This window comes from Rattus rattus, chromosome 7 (genome assembly GCF_011064425.1).
Source record: "Rattus rattus isolate New Zealand chromosome 7, Rrattus_CSIRO_v1, whole genome shotgun sequence".
NCBI lineage: Eukaryota > Metazoa > Chordata > Mammalia > Rodentia > Muridae > Rattus > Rattus rattus.
The window spans coordinates 83,222,994-83,246,327 of NC_046160.1; the positions used below are offsets into that span (position 1 = coordinate 83,222,994).

The 23,334-nt window shown below is 41.5% G+C and overlaps 2 protein-coding genes across 3 annotated transcripts in view; both read right to left on the bottom strand.

Annotated features, from left to right (window-relative positions):
- Positions 1-323: 323 nt before the first annotated feature.
- Vcpkmt (valosin containing protein lysine methyltransferase) lies at positions 324-5,893 on the bottom strand. The gene is given in 8 exon segments (XM_032909117.1): positions 324-687; positions 2,801-2,905; positions 3,801-3,848; positions 3,850-3,921; positions 5,061-5,130; positions 5,300-5,410; positions 5,509-5,779; positions 5,848-5,893. Coding segments are annotated over 8 exon segments (738 nt in total). The 3' UTR covers positions 324-672.
- A 714-nt stretch (positions 5,894-6,607) lies between these two features.
- Sos2 (SOS Ras/Rho guanine nucleotide exchange factor 2) overlaps positions 6,608-23,334 on the bottom strand; it is a 111,905-nt gene continuing 95,178 nt past the window's right edge. For both annotated transcript variants that reach the window (XM_032907861.1, XM_032907860.1), the window contains 7 exons: positions 19,881-19,998; positions 18,017-18,189; positions 15,271-15,387; positions 13,048-13,309; positions 11,328-11,369; positions 9,426-9,535; positions 6,608-8,478 (listed from right to left, as the gene is read on the bottom strand). In XM_032907861.1, the coding sequence (XP_032763752.1) occupies positions 7,969-8,478; positions 9,426-9,535; positions 11,328-11,369; positions 13,048-13,309; positions 15,271-15,387; positions 18,017-18,189; positions 19,881-19,998 (1,332 nt within the window). In that variant the 3' untranslated portion in view covers positions 6,608-7,968. The remainder of the gene's footprint in view (positions 8,479-9,425; positions 9,536-11,327; positions 11,370-13,047; positions 13,310-15,270; positions 15,388-18,016; positions 18,190-19,880; positions 19,999-23,334) is intronic.

Genomic DNA, 23,334 nt, shown 5'->3' on the forward strand with positions numbered 1-23,334 from the left:
GAAAACAGAAAACTGCCGCACAACTGCAAAAGTGAGACTGCCTTTGAACTTTAAAGACAAAAGTACCGCTTCCAACTTAGTATTTTATAAGAAGACACCACCATTGGAAGCTGGATCGAATCAACTGACCTACAGTTCCACTTCTCTTTCTTCTCTCTCCATTCTTCCTTCTAGACAGTTTTATTATGACTGGAACTAATTTGGCCTGTAGACCAGGCTAGTCTGGAACTCAAGAGAGCCGCCTGCCTGCCTCCCCAGTGCTGGGATTAAAAGCATGCACCACCATGACACCAGTCCTCAAAGCATTCCTATACAGTAATAGATGCCATCAGAAATTGGAGCAATTTATTTCTAAGTTTCTTGAAAATGTACCGAGTCAACCATGCTGCTTCAGACTTGAGGCTGCCCTCAAAATTAATCTTTATTTGAGTGATTGTCAATGTTTCCTTTAAACAGAACTTGATGCTGAGCTAAGTAAACCTAAGTTAGATTTCAGGCCCACGGGCAGGCAGGCATTTCACACTGTGGGCAGTCCAAGGCAGCGGTCATCCAGGAGCCAGATCTCTAAGACATGCTGGGAACTCTGTAAGGCAGTCTTCCATGCGGTGTGCATGCGTGGTCACAGCTTTACCTTACCCAGGATGCTGGGGGCACGGGTAATGGAAAAGGGCTTCATGATGGCGGTTTCTATAAGGAAAAGGGGGGAGGTTAAACATTAATTTTACAACACCAAGTAGTGGCTAAAGGCAAGTCAAGAGAAACATGTACAATGTTTACAGACAGTTCTTAGCTGACATCTAAAGCACATGTATGAATCCCAAAATTAAAAAGCCTTTTGTTATAAAAACTACAATATCATAAAATTTAAGACACCTATAGAACAGGAGGGATTTTGTAAATGATACATTTGGTATCGATTAGCAAAGGACTCTTAGAAGACAGAACAATTTACAACTGGGCACTATCTCTAGAGACACAAGAAGGCACTGACTATCACTAAGAAAAAGACTGCACTGAAATCCTATATGTCATCTACTAGAACAGCTACTATGAAGAGGACACAGCAAGAGTTGGTGAGCACACGGCAGTGACAGCCCTTACATACCCATGGTGGGAAGGTAAAGACAATACGGTAGCTTTGGAAAACTCTGGTGACTTCATCTACTTCACACGTGTCCACAGCAGGATTATTACAGACAAGAAGCGAGTGAGAGAAACGTTACCAGCTGACGAACAATAGTGGATTAGCTAGCAGAGCCATGCTCAGGGATGTGACCCAGACACAAAAGGAGTGTAAGGAGGGCATGCGCCGTGGAGGAACTGGAAAACACTTTGCTGAATGAAGGCAGCGAGATGCAAAGATGCAGGACGAGATTAGACTTGTAGAGCGGGTGCAGAATGAGCAGATGGACTGAACGCTGGAAGCATTTTATCTCTGATGATGAAAACACTTTAAAATATAGCCGAGTGACTAAAAACCAGAGACACGTGCTTTGAAAGGGTAAATTTTATGGAATGAGAATTATATCAATTTAAAAAGGAAATAAGTCTTTGCAGAAACAAAACAACTCTTTATATTAAAAAACAAAGACGTTTATGCTTCAAAAAACCTGCTTTGAAAACTGTACGGCAGCTTCAGCAAACCCTAAGGCACTGCATCCGTGTTTCTGCCTTTCCAGCACTCTATACCAATCTGGATTATAACCCCTCACCTTCTCTCATTAGACTGAGCTTTCATCCCTACCTCTGGTCCCCAAACTGTGTTGTATCTGCTCTTGGCTAGAATCCTTGTCATTAGAAAACATGGTGGGGGCCAGGTTTTTATTAAGTGTCAACGTCTCTGCCTTATGGCGTTCACATCCACAATCGAGCATACAAGACCCTCCCCCTTTACAGGCTGGAACTGCAGGTGCAACAAAGGCAAACCACTAAAAGCGACCAGATGGGAACACACGTCAACTTCTATCCTTGGGGTATTTTCTTTCATAGGTGAGAATGCCCATTTTTCTTTTAAAGGGAAAATGAGAATGACCAAAGCTTGAGAGTTACAACTAGCCTTTAAAAAAGTTAGAGCAGGAAGTTACAAAGAGAAATCATTTGAGGTTTGTTGGAAAAACGTCCCTCCATGAGGCACTGTGAGGAGGGTTGAGAACATTAAGGATATTTATCAATATATACACATATATAATATATACTGTACATTCATGGTATATACTGCCCTTAGGGCCAGCTTTGGACCCTGCTCCCCATTCTCTTTTTCTCAGCCAGGTGACCGGTCTCCTTTGTGGAACTCTTACTTACAGCTTGATCACAGGCCCCACAGAGAAGACCACCCAAATCCAGGACTAGGAGGAACCAAGACAAACTTTTCTGTACCTTACTGTCTTAAAGCAACTGCTCACGGGCATTCTCAGTGACATGGTCATTTGATTTATAACTGAAAAGGGCCTTAAAGGACCTTACCAGGCTGGGGACTTAGCTTGGTGTCAGACAGCTCACCTATCACGTGTAAGGCCGAAGGTTCCTTTCCCAGCATGGCAGAAATGAAGCCAGCCTTATATACGTTTTGATATAGTGTCCCGCTGTGTAGCCCGGCCTGGCCTCCAACTGTACAGCCTGCCACTTCTTGAGATCTGAGATTATGACCAAGAACCCAAGGCAAGACAGTGAGTGATGGAAACACAGTGTCAGCCAGCACAGCTCTTCCACACTATGTGGAGGGGAAGAACTTGACAACAGCTTAGCATACAACAAGAACCAGCAGGCGAAGTCAGGTATGAAGAACTGTGAACGCGCGTACCGGATTTTTCTTTCTGATGTGTAGAATATGAATGTCTTCACTTCGGTATTCTTCATCATGTTTGTCCAAAGGGATTTTTTCAAAGTCAAAGTCTAGCTGCAGGAGCTATAAATTTAAAGGACGTTTACGTTAAATTCAGACCAATTGGTAAGGGCGACGCGGAAACCTTCTCAGGTCTGGAAATGCTCCGTATCTTTATGTCGGATCATTTATTTGGATGAAACCACCTGAGCTGAGAACCCGATGTACATGCACTGTACATGTTTTAACTAAATAGGAACTACTTAAACTTTTAAAATTATAATTTCAAAAGCTGTGTAACATTTTCTCATATTCATGAAAGAAATGGAATATATTTATATAATATTTAATAATTAAACATTTCTATAATATATAGCATATATTATCTGAGGGAGTAACATAGCTGTTTTTGTCATTAGGTCAAAGTAGTCCCTTCAGCCGAGAGAATTTCAGGACCGCACAGATACAGCTTCAAAATGAGCCAGTTTTTAGTAGGCAGCATTTGTGCCCATAAAAGGGTCTGGGTATCACTTGGGGGTGGGGGGATGAGGAACATATGAAAGATAGGCAAGATAGGCACTCCTCCCAACTTTAAAACAAACAACAAAACCCTGGAAATCGCTACTTATGTAAAATAAAAACACAGCACCTCCACACTTCTATCATGTAAGCTTTTGAATACACTGCTGAAAAAGCTCCCAATGTGGTGTTAATAGCATTGAAAACTGTCTCAGAAGAGACAAGCATGTCATCACCAGCCCGGCACCGCACTGCAGAATAGGATGGGCCAGTGAGAACAGCCAGCAAACTGACTGCTCAGAGATGAGGGCCCTGCAGGAGGGTGGCGGAGGACTTCTCCTTGGGCTGTTATCAAGAGAATGTCTCCCCCAAATCAAATTGCCTAGAACACCGGAGCGACCACATCCAGCTCCCCCAGAGGACAGAGATGCGACAAAGACAGACCTAACATGTTACTCACCTCAAAATATTTCTTCTCAATTTCTGGATTTTTCCCCATTGTACGTTGTTAAGTAACAACATATAATAGAAGTTTCAGATCCGCTGAGATCTTTTAGTGTTTTCAGCAATGGTTCCAAGGACTATTTTTAAAAAGTACAATTTTCAGTTTATTACTTCAAGAATTTCCTATTATAAAAAGGGGGTCAGGAGGCGAAGAGGTCCTGCCTCTGAGTAAAACCATTCTAAGTCAAGGCAACAAAGCAAGGTTCTCAAATCAGACTGGCAAACAACTACTGACTAAACAGTAATTACACTGAATTCTATATAAAAAAAAAAAAAAAAAAAAAGAACCCTAAGGATTATATGTTTCCTCAGGAAAACAAGCAGAATTGACTTGTCTTTTGTGTTTGTGTACGTGTCTAGTCACGTAGCCCAGGCTGGCACTGAACTTACAGTGGGTGATGCTATCTGCACCTCTCAAGTGCTGGGGTTGCACAAGCTATACGATCACACCTCGCTAGGCTCAAGTCTTAGAAGTCTAATTACATTTCATCTAAGTTAATGTGGTGTTTAAACACAATTTATTCATAATTGTGAATAATTATGAACACAGTTTAAAAATCAAATTTATAAATCAACAATTTATTCTACAAAAGTCAGCCCGACCCTAAAGGTTGGCTGGGAATTGAACTTGGATCCTCTGGAAGAAGAATGTGCTCTTAACTGCTGACCCTAATTTGAAGGTCAGTTGGCTCAAGGCATTAATTTAAAACTAAGTACTGCCCAACACTGAGTAAATATGTAAAGAAAACCATTCCACAAGTCTATTAAAATCTTGACAGAGAATTAACTAATTAATTTTGGAGTCTCATCTGTGATCCATGCTGGCCTAGCATTTATGGCAATCAGAAGTGCTGGGATTCTAGGAGTGAGCCAATTTGCATCTTAACTAATTTTCAATGTCATGGTTAGCAGTCAATGGGAAAGGTAAGAAAAAAGGAAAGAAAAAACAAATGAACAAACAGAAGGTATCTTAGTTTTCCAGAATTTATCCAAATCGGAAAATCCTTTTAAAATTTTACAAAAAGCCTCCAAACCACCACTCACAGGCCTGTATGCTTATCCTGAATTGTAAGATTGTGTTGCCCTTGATAATTTGTCTTCTCTTTCCTGCCTCATCACCTACAGAACAAATATCCCACACCTGGAGGTGTGAAACCACGGAGAGCTGTGGGCTTCAGGACAACACAGTTCAACTACTAGCCGGCTTCATACTCACCTCCTCATAGTATATGCAGTCCGCCATTAATATGTAGTCTGGTGACATCAAGTCTTCTATGTCATCACCCCTTAAAAATGTCAAACATATGTCTTTAACTGATGCTCTGACGATTTAAAGTGTTCATTTTAGAAACGAAAAGCAGAAACTTTCCATCATATTAAGCATGCGTTGTGCAAAATGCCATTTAAAGCACAAGTAAGCGGTTATCTTAAAACAAGCTGAAAGGCCATACAAACCATTTCAGTACCTTGGCTTGAACAGAACCAGTCACAAGATGCTTGTTCATATTAATATTCATTTTCAGCAAGTCTTGTAGCTCCTCAAGATCAGTGACTATAACATCTGCCCTAAAAAACAACCTCGATTGAGGTACAGGCGCACGGCTGCACGCCGGTGACCTGACGCCTTCCCGCCGGTGAACTGATGCCTTCCCGCCAGCTCTTACCCGAGGGTCGCAGCCATGAGCCCCACGGCCCCCGTGCCGGAACCCAGCTCCAGCACCGAGCGCCGACTCAGAGCGTGGGCCCCATCGCCAGAAAACCCCGGCGTCTCCAGGTATTTGGCAAGGACGATGGCGGCGTCCCACACAACGCAACCCACGCCTCCGGAGCCGTACTGCTGCAGTCGAAGCGCGGTCCCATCTCGCTTCTCCAGAACCCGCACAAAGCTCCAGAGCGGATCCTCCACCTCCGGCTCCACGACGGACGGTATTCCCGCTCCTCAGCGGACGCTATTCCAGCTCCTGCCCGCCACAGGCTGCGGTACGTGCTGACGTCACGCTCACGCAGGACCCGTACTTCCCAGCGGCAAAGCGGCTGTTCAAAGCGCATGCGTGACTCTCAAAGCCCGGAAGGCGGTAGAAACCCGCAGAATTTACGTGGGAGTGGCCCAGCTGCCTGCTACTTTGATCAGCTCTTTAAGCGCTCTTTAAGCAAACGACAGTGCTTTTTCCATAGCTCACTCACAGCTGTTGAGTATAAATCTAGGCAGCTACCCAGGTCCTACCAAAAATGGTTACATTCAAGAAGTTTTTGTACTGTGCTTCTCTTTGTTATATGAGTGCATAAAAGTGGTGGCTTGGAACATGCTACTTGCTTTTAACTGAAAAGAAAGGTTAATCCTCTAACATTTAAATCCCACAGAGCCAAAAGATGGCCAGTAAGACCAAGTACCTGAGTTCCAGGATTCAGATAGTAGGAGAGACCTGCATGTTGGCCTGACTTTCACATTGGATCTCTGGTATGCAACACACACACACGCACGCACGCACGCACGCACGCACGCACGCACGCACACACACACACACACACACACACACACACACGATAAGATACTCATTTTTCTAGATTTCTTTCAGCTTTGTTGTTTTTTGTTTTCAGGATGGTCTTCTGTATCCCAAGTAGGTTCAAACTCTTCAAGTAGTTGAGTCTCGCTTTGAACTCCAGTGCTTCAGTCTTTAATCTCCCAAGTGCTGCGATTACAGGTGTTCCCCACTACACCCAGCTTCTTCTAGTTCTTTGTGATTAAAAACGACATTGCAAGTCTTTTACAAATTAAGACTGAGGTGATTTATTAACTCTGTTAAGAACTCTGATGCAAAGCACAGCAGAAGGCCACAGACCAGTAGATAAACAACGTGGCTTTTGGCTACTTTACAATGGCTACTTTACTGCACTATCAGCACAACATACCTTGATCACTTTGAACGAGAGTATCCAAATGGGAAAAGCTTTATCCTGTCTGATTAAAAAAAAATTTAATAAAGCTTTTAAAGTATTTTCTGTTTAAATATTACTAATCTGGAAAAACTTTAAAAATTTCAGTTAACACGAGATTAAAGACAGTTAATAGGTGTGAAGACAAGGCAGATGGCAGTTGGTTCTTATGCCATAAGAAACTTTTGTTCTGGACTTACAAATTAGTAAAATAGCAGGTTGTATTATAGGCCTCAAGTCACTTACATTTATATAGGTTATTAGCATTTTCTTTAAATATATACAATATAAATAAACTGTACATATATGGCATATTAATTGTTTTCCCAAACAATAGGCAAATCATTAGCTAAAGACACCACACACTGCAAAACAAAAGGCACATCTTAATGAGATACATGCCCTTCTCCTGTAATCAGGTTATACAGAGTTGTTTATAATCTTAACAAAATAATAAACACAGTGCATTCTATTATTTCATTCTATTTTCCGTTTTGTCTTCAGCAGCAAATACTGACATTTAAGACATGGCCTCAAAGAGTTTAAGAACAGTGGGTATTATTCATAATTCTCCTAGATGTAAAAACCAAACGAAGTTAAAAGCTAGAAGGTGGTCAGAGGGTTAAAAACCAGTAATACCACCACACATCCTCTGGATCTGCGTAAATTCATTGTCTTAAAAAGGCATCTATCACTCAGGCCTGAGAGCTCCCTCGAGGCTAGCCCCTGTCAGTGCAGTCAGAAACGTTCTCAGCCATGTTCTAGCAGAGTACAGTGCAATACAGATTCGTTATACTGGCCTTGGGCAGCACGGAGGAGCTGATCAGGCAGTGCTACTGAGCCCCTGAGGGCCACGGTGAGGAGGGCCTTTTGCATTTTAGTATTTCAGATTCTTTTCTTTTTGTTTTGGTTTTGACTTTTTGAGACAAGGTTTTTCTGTGTAGCCCTGGCTGTCCTGGAACTTGCTCCATAGACCAGGTTGCCCTCAAACCCTGAAACCCACCTGCCTCTGCCTTCCGAGTGCTGGGATTGGAGGTGTGCGCCACTGCCATCTGACAATTTTACTAGATCTAAAAGCTTATTTGATCAGTAGCATTTCTGTAAAAGTACTAAAATACTATGTCTTTTCTGAATAAATTAAAAACCTTTACAAATACTAATCCAGTGTCAATGACTACACGTGGCCAAGGTCACTGAGGAGTTTCTGCATTTTCAAGCAAAGGTAGTCTGTACAATGGCGGGTGTGAAAGCTCCCGCTTGTAAGTCTTTGGTGGCAGTTTTGGTAGGTGAGGGCTTGAATTCTGCCTTGGTGGAACGGGAGGAGCTGGAGGATGAGTAAGATTGTTGTGACTGGGGCTGAGCAAATGGCATCTGCGTGGAATCCGTGGCGAGGGCGTAGGGGGAGGAGTGCTTGGTGAGTTAGGGCATGTGCTAACGTCTCTGAGCCAGTCTGGGTCTCTGTGAGGATGTCCCAGCGGAGGCGGCTGGAGGTTAAACGGACAGTTTATAAAGTGTTCCGGAGGCCGAAGAGGAACTGGTGGAGGAGTATCAGGAAGAGGGTCTCTGGGAGGAGGTGGAGGTGGACTGGGCACAGGCCCTTCAAATGTACCCGTGAGGACAGGAGCTCTTGGCTTTACCTTTGGAGGAGGGGGTTGTCTTGGTGGAATAGCAGGAGGGTCATCATCCGATTTCATAGCTCCCTGAAGAGAATAGAAAAGGGACATGTACAGGCTCTTGGGAAACATACAAGACCATTTACAAAGCCTGAAAAACTCTTCCATGAAAAGTTAAATCTAGAGGTGCAAACTAAATTAATGTGGTTTAACTCTCAGGTTTCTGACTAAATTACTTCCAGTTAAATTCTAGGCTCAGTTTAACATTTGGATATTAAGATGTTGCCCCTGAAACCTTTATATATAGAGCGCCATATTGTCTTGTTTCCAACATTCCAGAAATTTATAAAGCTTATTTATGGCAAGAGGTCAGTGAAAATAACACAGTTTTATAGACATAAAAGGACATGTTAACAATGGCATTTAATTCCTAACTTCTATTCATTCAACATCTACTTCTGTTTTTCTCATGATGCTTAGAGCAGTGGAGGATCTCAAAGTGTGATCCAGGGAGCAGCAACATGAGTTCCAGGAGAGGCTGGCTTAGCATGGCCAGGCCCAGCGGCAGCCTTACAACCTGAGGCTGGGTCAACAGCCACTCTTAAGAAGTTTCCCAGGGGGGTTGGGGATTTAGCTCAGGGGTAAAGCGCTTGCCTAGAAAGCACAAGGCCCTGGGTTTGGTCCCCAGCTCCGGAAAAAAAAAAAAAGAACCAAAAAAAAAAAAAAAAAAGTTTCCCAGGGGACTCCGGTAGGCCCTTACATTTGAGAAGTACTCCTCTTTCAAATAGGATTTCCACCCTCCTTCCCCAGTGCATAAGAAAGACAATGTATTTCTGATTATCTGAAATTTTCCACTTTCTTTTTAAGTTTTTAAAAATGTATTAAACAATTACTTAAAGCATTTTTCAAACAGTAATATAGATTTTAAAAAGTCATAGAACGTGGCTAAATCATGATGCACTCTGAAACATGAGCACTGTTTGGAGGCTCTCAGCACTGCACATGCTGAGGCAAGCCCAGGTCTGTGTGACTACCTTGGAGTTCGGAGCATCGTGATCAAACTTTTTCCGAGGGGGAAGCGGAGGAGGAACTAGTGGCTCTTCACTCAGTTTGTGTAGACTTCCACATGAGCTGAAGAAAGACTCTGAGAGAAGACAAGACTGGTTACCGTTCACGGTGCTGTTACAGGACAGAATTCCAATACAACTCACGACTACTTCTGCTACTGTATTTGTCAGATGTGTTACTTCTCTCTGCCTGCTCTTCTGTCCTCTCCACCAATTCTAAGCTTCAGGGGGACACTGTGGGCATGTGTTTGTAACCCTAGCATCTACCAGGGCAATTGGCGCATGGCAGTTGTAATATTTAAATGAAGGCACATTATTAAGATCACTAATGGAATTCTGATATGGCTTGATGAGGCAGGCCTATAATCACAGCAGGATCACAAAAGTTCAAGGTTAGCCTGGGCAACTCGGTGACTCTGTCTCAAAAAAGTATATATTTATTAAAAAGAAAAAAAGAGTGGAGGATATACCTCAGTGGTGGAATGCCTACCTAGCGTTTAGTTCGATTTTAGGCCTTAGGTTTGATGATCAGTACCTGAAAAACAAGACAGAAACCCTCCCCTAAAAGCCTTTTAAAAACTGAAACAAAATAAAATTGAAATGTGTGTACACATGTGCATTCGTGTGTGCACTTATATGGTGGTGTATTGGCTTCCACAGGAACACTATTCTGAGCAGAAACTATTTCTAATACAGAATAAATCTAGTTACTATGCGTAAGTAAGCAATCCAAAATTAAAGTCTGTGATATAAACCACACTGAGGGACTTAACAATTGTGGTAAGCAGAGGTGCACATCTGATGGACTCCTTAGGAGAGTTAAAGTATCACAGCCGTAAATACCGAGTAAAAAGCAATGCAGCACTGCCGAGCCTCAGGACAGCTCCCGACCAGCCAGTCCAGTCTAACCATGAGCTCAGGGAGTGAGACCCTGCCGCAAAAGCAGGGTGAGCAGCTCTAAAGAATGACACCGAGGTTGGCATGTGCACCCACACAAACATGCAGAGTTTGGGCACATGATACATACTTAATACAATTGTCCCTGGGCATCTGACAACTGGCTCCATGAAATTACATGAGTGTGGGCATCCACCAATGCTTTAGTGGCATTAATAAATACAATGGCAGAGCGCAGGTAAATCCTAGAGCCTCAGCTGTCAACAGACTTTACTTGTCTTACTACAGTGTGACCCACTGTTTAGGGAACGACGCCAATAGCAAAAGGACTCTGCCTGCTTGCGTGCTTTCAGCCTGCAGCTGGTTGAGTGCAGACATTACGGACTGTGACTCCTTTTTCAGGAGAATCAGAAGCAGTAAGAAGTCAGGCAGCTGAGATGAATTTACATCCCAGGCCAAGAAACATGCTAGGAGTTCTCTACAGTTACATCCTTTGATCCTTCATATGTCTGAAATGGGAAGTAGTTTGTTCAAGTTCAGACAAGATCAAATATATATATTAAGAGTGATTAAAACAAAAATTAACAAAATTTAAGGAGCACCAAGTTTTAAGTAATTCAGACTGTTCATAAAATTTTCTTTTGGTCTGGGGATGCGGCTCAGTACTACAACTGCCTAGCATCTGTGGAGACTGGGAAGGGGTGTGTGTGTGTGTGTGTGTGTGTGTGTGTGTGTGTGTGTGTGTGTGTGTGTTTGAGAGGGGATGGGAAGAGGGAAGAATTAAAAAAAGCATTTTTATATATTTTTAATATAAAATCATTCCTATTCAGGTATTCTACAAATGTCAGAAAAATATTTTTGCTTTAACATACAATTTCTTCTTGAAATCATCCAATATGGAAACACCCCTTCAATACGCCAGATTATGATCTTTACAGTCATTCTACTGTAACCCATTTCTTTCTTACTTACTTGAGTGTGGCAAGAGGACTGGAGCAAAGATGGTATTGCTGCCTATTAGAAAGAGAGAAAGTCATTTGACTAGAAAGCCAACGTGGATGATCTTCTTTTAGATATTTTCTACTGAGGTTTGGTCTTTTGTTATCTATCACAATGCCAAGTGTGGCTCCCCCAAGACCTGGCTGTCCCAAAGATGAGAGAGTCCACATGTATATCTTGGCCCAAGTTATTTCTGATTGGTAAATAAAGATGCCAATAGCCGGGAAGAGGAGGGTTTAGATTCCTGGCCTTGGGGATCAGAGAGGGACCACGAGGAAGAGGAAGGTACAGGAGGAGGAAGAAGAAACTGCCGTGGGTTAGAGGTCAAGAGAATGTGGGCCATGAGGGCTGACCAATTGGAGTTAAGAGCAGCCCAGGTAATAACTCGAGATTATGGATAGAAAAGTAGATTAGAACAGTATGGAGGGTAGGCAGCTGCCTAGCTTTTGTAAATATAAAGGCTGTGTGTGTGTGTGTGTGTGTGTGTGTGTGTGTGTGTGTGTGTTTTCTTATCAGGAAAGTAAACGGTTTAAGGTGGGGTAGAAACCCTGGGTTGGGATTAAATAGTTTCTACAATTTCCACTTACAAAAATACACTATTGCATGTCTTTAATCCCAGCACTAGGGAGACAGAAGTAGGTGGATCTCTGTGAGTATGAGGCGAGCCTGGTCTACCCAGTGAGGACACAGAGAGACCCTTGTGTCATCCTCTGCCTCCCGAAGTAAAATGCAGTGTAGAAATGACACCAAGTGCTGCCGCCACCTTTGCTGTCTACTGTGTAACATGAGCTGGACTCTCACTGTACCTACCATGGCTCTCCTTTTGTACCCTAAGTGACTCTTATTCTATCACAATCCCTTTCCATTTCTTTTACAGATTTATGTCCTTGTTTTATTACCCATTACTCCAGAAAGTAATAAAAAACTGTTAACTGCATAAATTGGGAAATAAATACATACAATACATAAACGATGCTTTGCTCCCCTCTCTGCCCCCAAGACAGGCTTCTCTGTGTAGCCCTGGCTGTCCTGGAACTCATTCTGTGGACCACTATCCCTTGAGCCCCACCCGCCCGCCTCTGCCTCCCCAGTGCTGGGATTACAGGTGTGGGCACCACCTCCAGGATGCTTTGCTCTCAATATTAAGCACTACTTTCACATCCAGATGGCGCTATCCATACCAGCACAGTGTCATAGTTTTGTTCTGTGTTGCTGTGATAACAGTTCCAGGTTACAGCCCATAATCAGGGACAGAGACAGAGCTCTTTCTAAGAGACAGTGCATCCCAGTGGACCCCAGGCAGGCTTGAACTTAAGAGACCCATTCACCTGCCAATGCCTCCTGAGTACGAGGCTAAAGGTGTCCGCCAAGACGCGCACATCCACCACTCCACAGGTCAGGATCCTTGCTTATGTAACGGCTATTCACAGAGCTCAGGTCCTTTCACCTCAATTCATGTCATAAAGGCAAGTCCCCATAGACATGCTCACAGGCCAACCTAGCCTACACCATCCCTCAATAAGAGGGATGACTCTTCCCTCTTATTGACTCTAAAGTGTGTCAATTAAAACTAACAACTGACAATTAAAACTAACCAAGCACAGGTGCCAAGGGTTCCATACCCCTGCAATTAGAAAGAAGAAACAAATTTTTCAAACACAAACTCCTCTTAGAGAGGTTGTGACATACGTACCACAGGAGCTATTGAGGTCCACATCGAGAAACACGCTGTGGTCTGAAGAAGCAGACACAGGTGGGGTGGATGGGGTGTTGGGAGATGTCGGTGCTGACACCGTGGATTCTAGCTCCGTCTCGGCGATCCTGCTAAAGCTTATCTTATAAGGCTCTCTTTCCAGAGGGGTTGGGTGACCTCGGAACGTGCCTGAGGTAGAGCCATGGCGGCTGGCATTGGGCCTTATTCCAGGAGATTTTAAGGAAAAGGTTGACTTCCTAGGCTAGAAAAAGTAATTAAGTATAGTTAAAATAGCACTAATGTGTGGGTAATTTGTTTATAACTTCCAGCTATTGTATTTTTAAGTGCACTCTTTTAAAAAAATCCTGATCTTCAAGGGTGGCCTGTAGCATTTTTGTAGTAATTTCTTGATTTAATTAGATTATGTATCATGGGCTTGATAACTAAACCCTTTTACATAATTTTAGAGATACAATTCTTAAAAATTGCTGTGTAAACAATTTTTTGCTCCTAAGTATTCACTCCTTAGTTTCTCTTTCATACCATATATATGTTAATTTCACAAATATTTACTGGGAAGAGAATTTATGTGACATAGTATATGTGCTTTATTTTTAAAAAGAAGATCATTTTCCTCCTGACATTAAGCAAATGAACATCCCTGCCTAGCCCCTTGGTGGCTTGAGCAGAGTGCCATCATTGCTCCCACTCTCGCTTGCTTGGTTTTACACACACACACACACACACACACACACACACACACACACACACACACACACACACACGCACACACACACACTCGCTCTCTCACCCACACACATGCACACACACACACTCATACACACATGCACACACACACACATGCGCACACACACACACACACACCCGTCGGTGGTAACAATGAAAACAAAGCAAAGCTGCACTGTTACTTCGAGAATCTGAATCAGAGAAACGGAGAAAAATACAGCCGTGCCAACTACCTAGCCATGTGTCCCCCAGAGCCATCTTACTCTTCTGAGTCTCGGCTTTAGAAATGTCCATCTTATTACACTTAATGAGATGTGTGCATATGAGTGTGGTGCCTGTGGAGACGACAGGGGTTGGATCCCTGGAGCTGGAGTTACGGGGGAATGTCAGCTGCTGATGTGGGGTGGGAGCTGAACCCTGGTCCTCTGGAAGAGCACTTACTACATGCTCTTAACTGCTGAGTCATCTCTCCAGCCCTGTGCCTCAGGTTTTAAACTATAAAATGATGAAATAACTTACGACCGTTGGGCTTGAGGCGTAGCTCACATGGAAGACACTTGCCTGGGCTAGATGCCTAGCACCGGGAAACAGTCCATTTCATACAACTGTTATGAGGACAGGAAACACAACCCCCCTGGTTCACTGTCTTACCACAAATCAGCATGCTCTAGTTGTTTTTATTTTTCCCCTTGATACTTAGGATGGCTTTCCACTGCAAATCCCCGGAGTAACCGTGAACTGCGGCAGCCACTCCAGCGAGGAGTCCTGCAGGGTAACCACAGAACCCTGGGCTCTGTGCAGGTCGGAGGTACCCAGCACAGCACACTCACTTTTTCCTTCCCTGGCTTCTCACTTGTTCCATCCAGCTACCTGCTTTTGGCCTCACTTTTGTATACCTTTTCTCTTACATCAGGAGGTACAAAAATGGACAGAAAAGTAAATGACACCAAAATGAAGGATACTTAGCATGATGTGGGCCTAGTTCTTATACCCAGTGCTTTTTTTTTTAAATCAGTTTCTATTAAAATATTGACATTTTCTGCTAAGTATTATTTTCTTTTTGTGATGTTAGAGGGCGAACCAGGGCCTCACACAGGAACTCTTATGTCTGAGCCCCAACCCCACCCTGTATACATAATTTTGGAAATAGAATAGTACTGTAGAATAAAACAGCAAAACAGCTACTGCTGAGAGATCAATTTTAAGAGAATTAGGTTGTTAAACATTGAAATTATTATTAAAGATTATTTATGTATTTTATGTATGTGAGTACAATGTCACTGTCTTCAGACACCAGAAGAGGGCATCAGATCCCATTACAGATGGCTGTGAGCCACCATGTGGTTGCTCTGATTTGAACTCAGGACCTCTGGAAGAGCAGTCAGTGCTCTTAACCACTGAGCCATCTCTCCAGCCCCTGAAAATATTTTAAAAAAGAGACAAAGCTTCCCATAATTACAATGAGTAAAAACTTACAAATCGAGGTGGTTGTTTGCAGTTTCGGGGTTCAATTTCATGAGATTTGTTGAACAAATAATCTGTAAACTCTTTTTCAGATAAAAGTCCCATGGGATTGAGGTTTTCAAAGAATCTCTAGAATTAAACACATAAATACACATATATACTAAAATTAGATCCTATTAATTTTAACAATAAAACAAATCAAGATACCACAGTATTCGAGACTTTTAGACAGATTGCTCTTTCTTCTCTCTATTTGTGACTAAGACTGTACAATTTCCGAGGAAGCAGTACCCTAGCCTCATAGTTTATTAGTACAACGAACAGATTCTCAGCTCAGTTGTTGGCATCACTTGTTTCTTAGCAACTGTCTTCCTGCTCACTATGACAGCAAAATTACTACCATTCATCTACCAACAGAGTTTACAATGAAGATTATGCCCGAAAACCACAGCATGTAGTAGATAAGCAGGAAAAAAAAGTAGAGATAATTGGAGTAAGGTATATTCAAAAGTAATTTAAAAGACGATTATAGCTTTAATTTTGTTCTGTGTGACCCTCTAAGGCCAAAAAAATGTAAAAATCCAAACCTGTGTTTATTAAAAAAAAAAAAAACCACTACAAAAAATTACTACAAATATATATTTTAAGCTTTTTTAAGTAGAATAGTGAGATGATTTAGTAAGATGCCAAAAACAAGGTGTGAGTGTGCACATCTGTGTGTGTGCATGGATGTGTGTATGTGCATGTCTGTGTGCCTATGTGCACGTATGCGTGGGTTTGTGCAGGTGCAGAATGAGTTTCAGGAATATGTCAGCGGCTGATATGTGTGGTGGGAACTGTGCTCCCGTCCTCTGGAGGAGCAGTGCATGCTCTTAAGTGCTGAGTGCATCTCAGTCTTCTGAACTGTAAATGACAAAATGATCTGGGCTTGGCGTGCAGCTCAAATGGCGAAGAAAACAAAAAAGAAAAAAGAAGCAGTTATTTCATTGATCAGAGACTCTGATTTTAGTCTGAGTGTCTCTGGACTTTATTATCTGTGTGATACATTAATGTAAACACTGTTACTATCCTAGGACTGATTTCAGTAATCTCCATACAGTCACTTGCAGTTTTTTCTAACTCATTGTCATACCAATAATTATAAACTGTGTTCAACATTATATATTTTTCTTATGCTGTTTTATTATTTCTAAAAGAATAATAAACACAGGAATCTAATTACTGGGTTTAGCTTTTTTTTTTTTTTTTTTTTTGATACAGTGTCTCAAAAAAAATTCAGGCTGCTTTGAACTTGTAATCCTCCTGCCTCAGCTTTCTAAATGCTGGGATTACAGGCATTTACCAGTAGGTAAAATGAGCTGTACATTTCTTTTTTAAAAAATATTTTATTTATTTAATGTATATGAGTACACTGTAGTTGTCTTCAGATACACCAGAATCCGTTACAGATGGTTGTGAGCCACCATGTGGTTGCTGGGAATTGAACTCAGTACCTCTGGAAGAGCAGTCAGTGCTCTTAACCACTGAGCATCTCCCAGCCCCGAGCTGTACATTTCTTAATATAAAATCCTTTCTATTCTTCAGGCATTCTACAAATGTCAGAAAAATTATTATTTTTACTTTAATATACAATTTCTTCTTGAGGTCATCAAGGATACAGTAAGAAGCTGTTAGGCAACAGTAATTTCATCCTTTATAAAGGCTGTAATAGATGCATTCTTTATTTCTCCAACCTTTGCCTTATTTTCCAACAGTGTTTAAGTTGGTTAACTATGCCTTGACGGTGAATAGCTGTTTATTCCTTTCTTTGGAGACTGGGGCTCATTTTGCCCAGGTCGACCTCTATCCACTGGGGAATGGCCCTGAACTCCCAATGCTCCAGCCCCACCTCCCAAGTGTTGGGGTTATGTGCATAAGCATCATGGCTGGGCCTGGCTCATTTTAAATTTACTTTGACTCAATTCTAAGGAAGGGAGATTTGCTCTGCATGATGGTAAGAAGCATAAAGAAGATCACGGAACTGTACTAGCTGATATTTCTGAGACACGAATGGGAAGAGTACTATTTCAAGTGTACTCAACCGCATTGAAACGTCTTTTATGGGAAGTACACTGCAGACTCTAACCTGGGCTTTAAGAATACATTTCACGGGGTTGGGGATTTAGCTCAGTGGTAGAGCGCTTGCCTAGCGAGCGCAAGGCCCTGGGTTCGGTTCTGAAAAAAAAGAAAAAAAAGAAAAAAAAAAAAAACACTCCACAGCACAGAGGGCAGACATAATGAGGAAGGAAGGGACGGCCATGGCAGCTCATCACCACTTTCTTTTTTTGTGGTATTGTATAATCTATATTAAACATTATTACTCAAAATGAAACCAACTGACAGGATGTGTTTTGAAAATCTGCTATGCATATATACCTGTTATTCTCCAAATCCTTCACAGCAATCACATGAAGGGATTCAACGTTATGTCGGGCATGCGAGACACGTAAAATGGCTATCAGTCAATTACAGCAGCAGAGGGGTTTTATTTTATTGCACAGATGTTCCATTCCCTCTGCCTTGTGTGTAACCACCACACAAGGAGGCAGGACTCTCGGAGAAGGCCCTTAACATTAGTGACTGCTACAGCATAGACACCCGTGTTTACATTGCTATCTCAATAAGGGCAAACAGAGAGCATGTGCATCACTATGACGCTTTTAGCAATTCCACAGGATTTAATGCCATCTCTTTCAAAGATTAGTAAGAAAATATTTACCCTCATCTCTGGTTCTGTCCGTAAGCAGTACGGTTGGTTCTGATACTGCTGAATCTCTCCGGTTATTTCAGCCACTTTTCTCCTCTTACTGAAATTGATCAAATCTTTCCCTTTCCTCTTTAGAAAGTCGCTGTTCCCTTCTTCAGTCTTCAGAATATTCGTTAAATATATTCCTAGCAAAAGATGTTCAAAGTTATTCCAGACTGGTCACATTGTTAATCCCCTGGGAGGACACTGGCAGGTGAAGACAGACACACTGCAGAACTCAGCTCAGATTCCCACTTCCTCACGATGGCGGGAAAGGGCCAGACCCAGAAGACTCCCTGCTAACAATCTGTAACAGAGGCTAAAACGTGGAGAAAACGAAGGCTACCCTTCACTAACACTAAAGGCTACTATTCTAAGAAATGGCAAGCTAAGAATATCCAAACCCTGGTGTTAAAACTTTGTCTAATCAAATGTTTTAATATTTAAAATATTTACTGCCAATGATCTTTAAGTGGCTGTAAACGAATTAAGCAATTTTGATAAGAACAGTAAGACAAGCTGCTTCTTGAAGCTCATTACTTAGAAAAAAAGTTCTAATCCTTTTTTATGCATAATTACCGCTTCATTTAAAATAATGGTTCGTGGCTAAAGGCAATTTTGCCTTCAAGGAATCGTTGGGACTATCTTTAAACATTTCTGGTAATCACAAGATTATGGTACTACTGGGCTCTAGTGAGTAGGATGTCAGGAGCCTGCTGAATAGTCTACAGTGTGATTGACAACCCTTCACAACAAACAATTATGTCCTCTCCACTGCAATCAATAGTACTACAGTTAAAGAAACACAAACCTTGATTTAAATAACCGCCCGATCCTACCAGCGAAGCCACTCACGTGCCACATTGCTATGCTTACCATGGGCAACACATTCAACAACGCTACCAAGAGATTACAGTAAACTGTAGCTTATGCCTAATCACCAGATCCACCCCAAATAAACGGGAGCGGAGGAAATGGCTGCAGTTGTAACATTACGACGTGTGGCTCTGGTGACTCTGATATAAACGAACTCCTGCTGACCCGACATAGATAAACACAGCAGCGTAAGGCGGGTGACAGTTTGCAATCACAACAAACAGCTTTGTTATTGGCTTACGCATTTGCTATGTTACAGTTCTGTCATTATTTTAGAGTGTAATTTTACTTATAAGGGGAAAAGTTTCTATAAAACAGTGTGCTGTGTTTAGGATGCTGACACAGAGCTGTTCGAGTCCGGGAGTTTGAGACCAACCTGGGCAATATAAGCAAGACTGCATTTACAAGAACAAGAAGGAATCAACTCTGAGGAGGCCACAGTAGAGACTGCTGGACATTTAGGTGTGTGTACGTGTGCTCCGTGATGCTTACACAAAACTGCCTAACGATGCTCTTCTCAGAGTGTGCACTTACTGTTATGATAACTATATTTAATAAAGGGCCACAGCAAAAAGTCCTGTTCAATGTAATTTATATTAATCATGCAATTCTGAGTTAAAAAGTTTTAAAAAGTCTCTGACAAAGCACTTTTATACTGGTAATTAAAAACAAACACTGCAGATATGTCATATGTAAGTAAAAATAATATGCACTTCATAAGTCTCACAAGACTTGGTAAGTAGTATAGATAAAATATTTTCAATTCTTACAACAATTTTAAGGGCATTCATCTTCATCACATAGACAAGGAAATAGAGATTTTTTTTGCCTTTCATTTATCAATACAGAAAAATAATAAATTCATATGTATGACATAACAACAATCTATCTGGAAAGACCAGTCTCTTTTGGATAGGACACATTCATCTTCAAAATATAATATTTATATTTAATGACTTACCAAAAAAAGGCACACAAGGTGGATTGATTGATTTAAGTTTTACTAGGTATTTTTTAAAGTGATCCTGACTTAATTCCACAGCGTCATCCAAAACTCTCCGCTTCCTTTCCTGCAATGCCTTTAAAACATGTAGGTTGAATATAATTCTTGCATACAATTCAAACATATATAAAAATCCATAAGAATATAAAACTTTGGAATTCATAAAAGTTTACAAATACTTACAATCAGTTTAAAAATTATGAATCTTACTCCTTTGGACGCTTGCTAAAATGTGTTATTCTATCTTTTAACTATAAATATGAAAACCTAGAATTTGTGTTCTTTCTACTATAAACTAGATGACTTAGGAATAAAAATTCTCCCTTGGGGGACTTATCGTTCATTATTTTAATCTTTTAATGTGTAAATTACAGGACCAGAAAGAAGAACTTGATCCTTCAGGACCAAATGTTCTCTGTGAGGTTGAGGGCAAATCTTAGCAATAAGAGAATGTAGGAAGGTAAGAAAACGTGAAGCAAATCTGTGAATGAGGTAATCATAGGCATTTCTTTTCTATGTCATTATTATATTTTTCTTATAGGAAATAATTTATAATCAATGAGGAATATATCCACACATAAATAAACACAAACCCACAGTGAGCATTATACTTGAGAACCACATATCATATAATATTGTGTTTGTTTTAATAGCTTTTAGTCAATATTCTACAGAAGTCCCAGACGATATAAACAAGGGGAGGAAAAAAAGATCAGTGAACACCATCACATTCTAGAAGTCAAAATTGACAGTTCCAGGGGTGGGGGTGTGGAAGCTACAAATAGATATGCAGAATGCTAACAGGGGAACTTAGCAATGGTGCTGTATATAAGAGCCCCCAAATTTAACTGTATTTCTAGATATAAATTTTTCACCAAAAAGGAAATAATTATTTTTTAAAAAGATTCAAATATAGGTAACAATAGAGTGAAGATGTCTATCAGGAAATCATAAACAAAGAGATATACCACACTCATGACTATAAAACCGTCAGTCTTTCACAGTGACATAGATCTAAACACAAATATTAAACTTAATTTTTTAAAAAATGAAACTTTGGTTGATTCTATAGTAACAGATTTTTAGATATGCAGCACAGGAAAAATCAGATAGATTAAAAAAACTAGACAGAGCAGAAACAAATCCACACCTGTACACTCAATTTATGACACAGCAGGCACAATCGGTCAATGTGGGAAAAAAATGAACTTTGAATATGTAAGAACAACTCAACAGCCATAGAGAACAAAACTAAGACCAGAGCCCAACCTCTTGTGTATTTGTATGAATGCACTAGCTGCCAATTAAAAAGCCCACAGCCTCTGGCTTAGGCAGGAAAGGGGAGGTGGGGCAGCTGAGAGAGAGAAAGGATTCTGGGATAGACCCAAAATGGAAAGATCGGCCTGGGAAGAAGTGAGGAGATGGATGCATGGTCCTGAGTACAGGTAGCCAGCCACACAGCAGAATGCAGGCTAAAATAAATGGGTATTGTATATGGCCAAGGTATCTGTAAATACATTTCGAGTCTGAGTCTTATTTCTGGGAGCATTGGGCTGGGAGGAAGAACTGGGAATTACCTTCAACACAGCCTCACCTCATATTCAAAACAAAATTCCATCTCAATTAAAGATCTTCCTTTTGTTTTGTTTGAGATGGAGTTTCATTACAGTGAAGGCTTGCCTCAAACTCTCAATCCTCCTGCTTTAGGCTGGGAGGTTCAATAAGGATTTAACGAGAGAGACAGAACATCAGACTAGGGCCTCAGGATCTGCTACACTGAATCACAAAGCCCAGCTGGGCTGGGGGACGTCAGAGCCAGCACAGTGCCTGCTGTACATCGTGAGGGCCTGGGTCTAGCCCCAGCACCCACATGCAAAGCCGGGTGTTATGGCTCCTGCTTGTAATCTCAGTGCTGAGGAGGCAGGGACGGGGGGTGGCGGGGGAGATCCTTCGGGGTAGCCCAGGTTAGACAGCTGTCAAGTGTCAGGTTCCGGTAAAAAATGCTGTCTCAAAAATTAAGTTAGAGAGCTCCTGAGAAACATCTATATATATGTGAAAATGCTTCTACATTCGTGTGTGCACACACACACACATCCATATTTTTAAATAAAAATAATAAACATGAGAAATGATATTATACAAATATTTAAAATAGGAGAAAAAGTAAGAGAATTAAAAGTTCAAAATTCATAATGTGCTATTGTAAAGGGGAAAGAAGCAGATGGTGTGCTGAGTGGCCAACATGTGGCCCAGTGGCTCCGGGTGTGGGCCACCAAGACTCCCTGACCTGACCTGAGACCTACATGGTAGGAAGAGAGAGCCGAGTCTGAAAATTCTCTTGCCTCCACATGTATGCTGTGGTATGGGCATCTCCAATACTAATGAACCAGGATGCCAAATTCACATATGTTTGATGGCATTATTCCTTATATATTATATGTATTTTTACCCCAATATTAAAAATCAAAATGTTTAACCTCTAACAAACATAATTCCAGTTTTACAATATCAGGAATAAAATAATAGTTTTTCATTTAAAATTTTAAAAGTGGAGAGAAGCAGCTGAGAGAACATGGAGGTGGATGCTAGGATTCCTGTCTTCACATTTACAGGTTGTTATGGATATTCTTTTTTTTTTTTTTTTTTTTTTTTTTTTGGGGCTGGGGACCAAACCCAATCCCCAACCCCGTGTTATGGATATTCTTAAGGAATGGATGTGTACAGGGCATTGTATGTCTAGATGGGCATTTATATCTTATCATTTAGATCAGAGGTTATTGTGTTGTGTGTTCTTTCATGTGGAGATTTAATTGAGTTCGAGGGTGTGTGGTGGCTGGTGACACTGGGCCTCCATGGAATTGGGATGTATATTTCTGGCATGGTGGCAACGTGCCTTGAGAACTGGATGGGTAGAGAGATTGTTGCCTGGCTCAGAGAGTAGCCATCGGTAGTGTGATATGGGATGGAGCAGAGCGGGTGAGACGCTACGCTGACTGAGATGAAATATCTAGCAGATGCTATGTGGCTCTATGGTGATGGCACCCAGTGCGGGATAAAAGAACCCATTTTTTATTTTAATTTTACTGCAACAGGTGGCAAACCAACCCCCCCACCCTGTTTAAGGTTTATTTGGTGTTTTTATTGACAGGACACTTGAGTGGTTGGTTCCATCATCCATATGCAGATCTTACATTTCACATACTATTGCAATGTACACTACAGACACATATAATACAGAAAATATCCTGTAGAACATTTATGCACAAGTTGTGCATGATGGACTTACACACTGGAGCCAGGTTATGACTGACTGGGAACTCATGGCCTAGGCAATGTTTGGTGAGGGCACAGCACAGCGATGCAGCAGGCTCCCAGGGTAATCCAAGCCTGCACGCAGTTGGCAGTGTGTCTT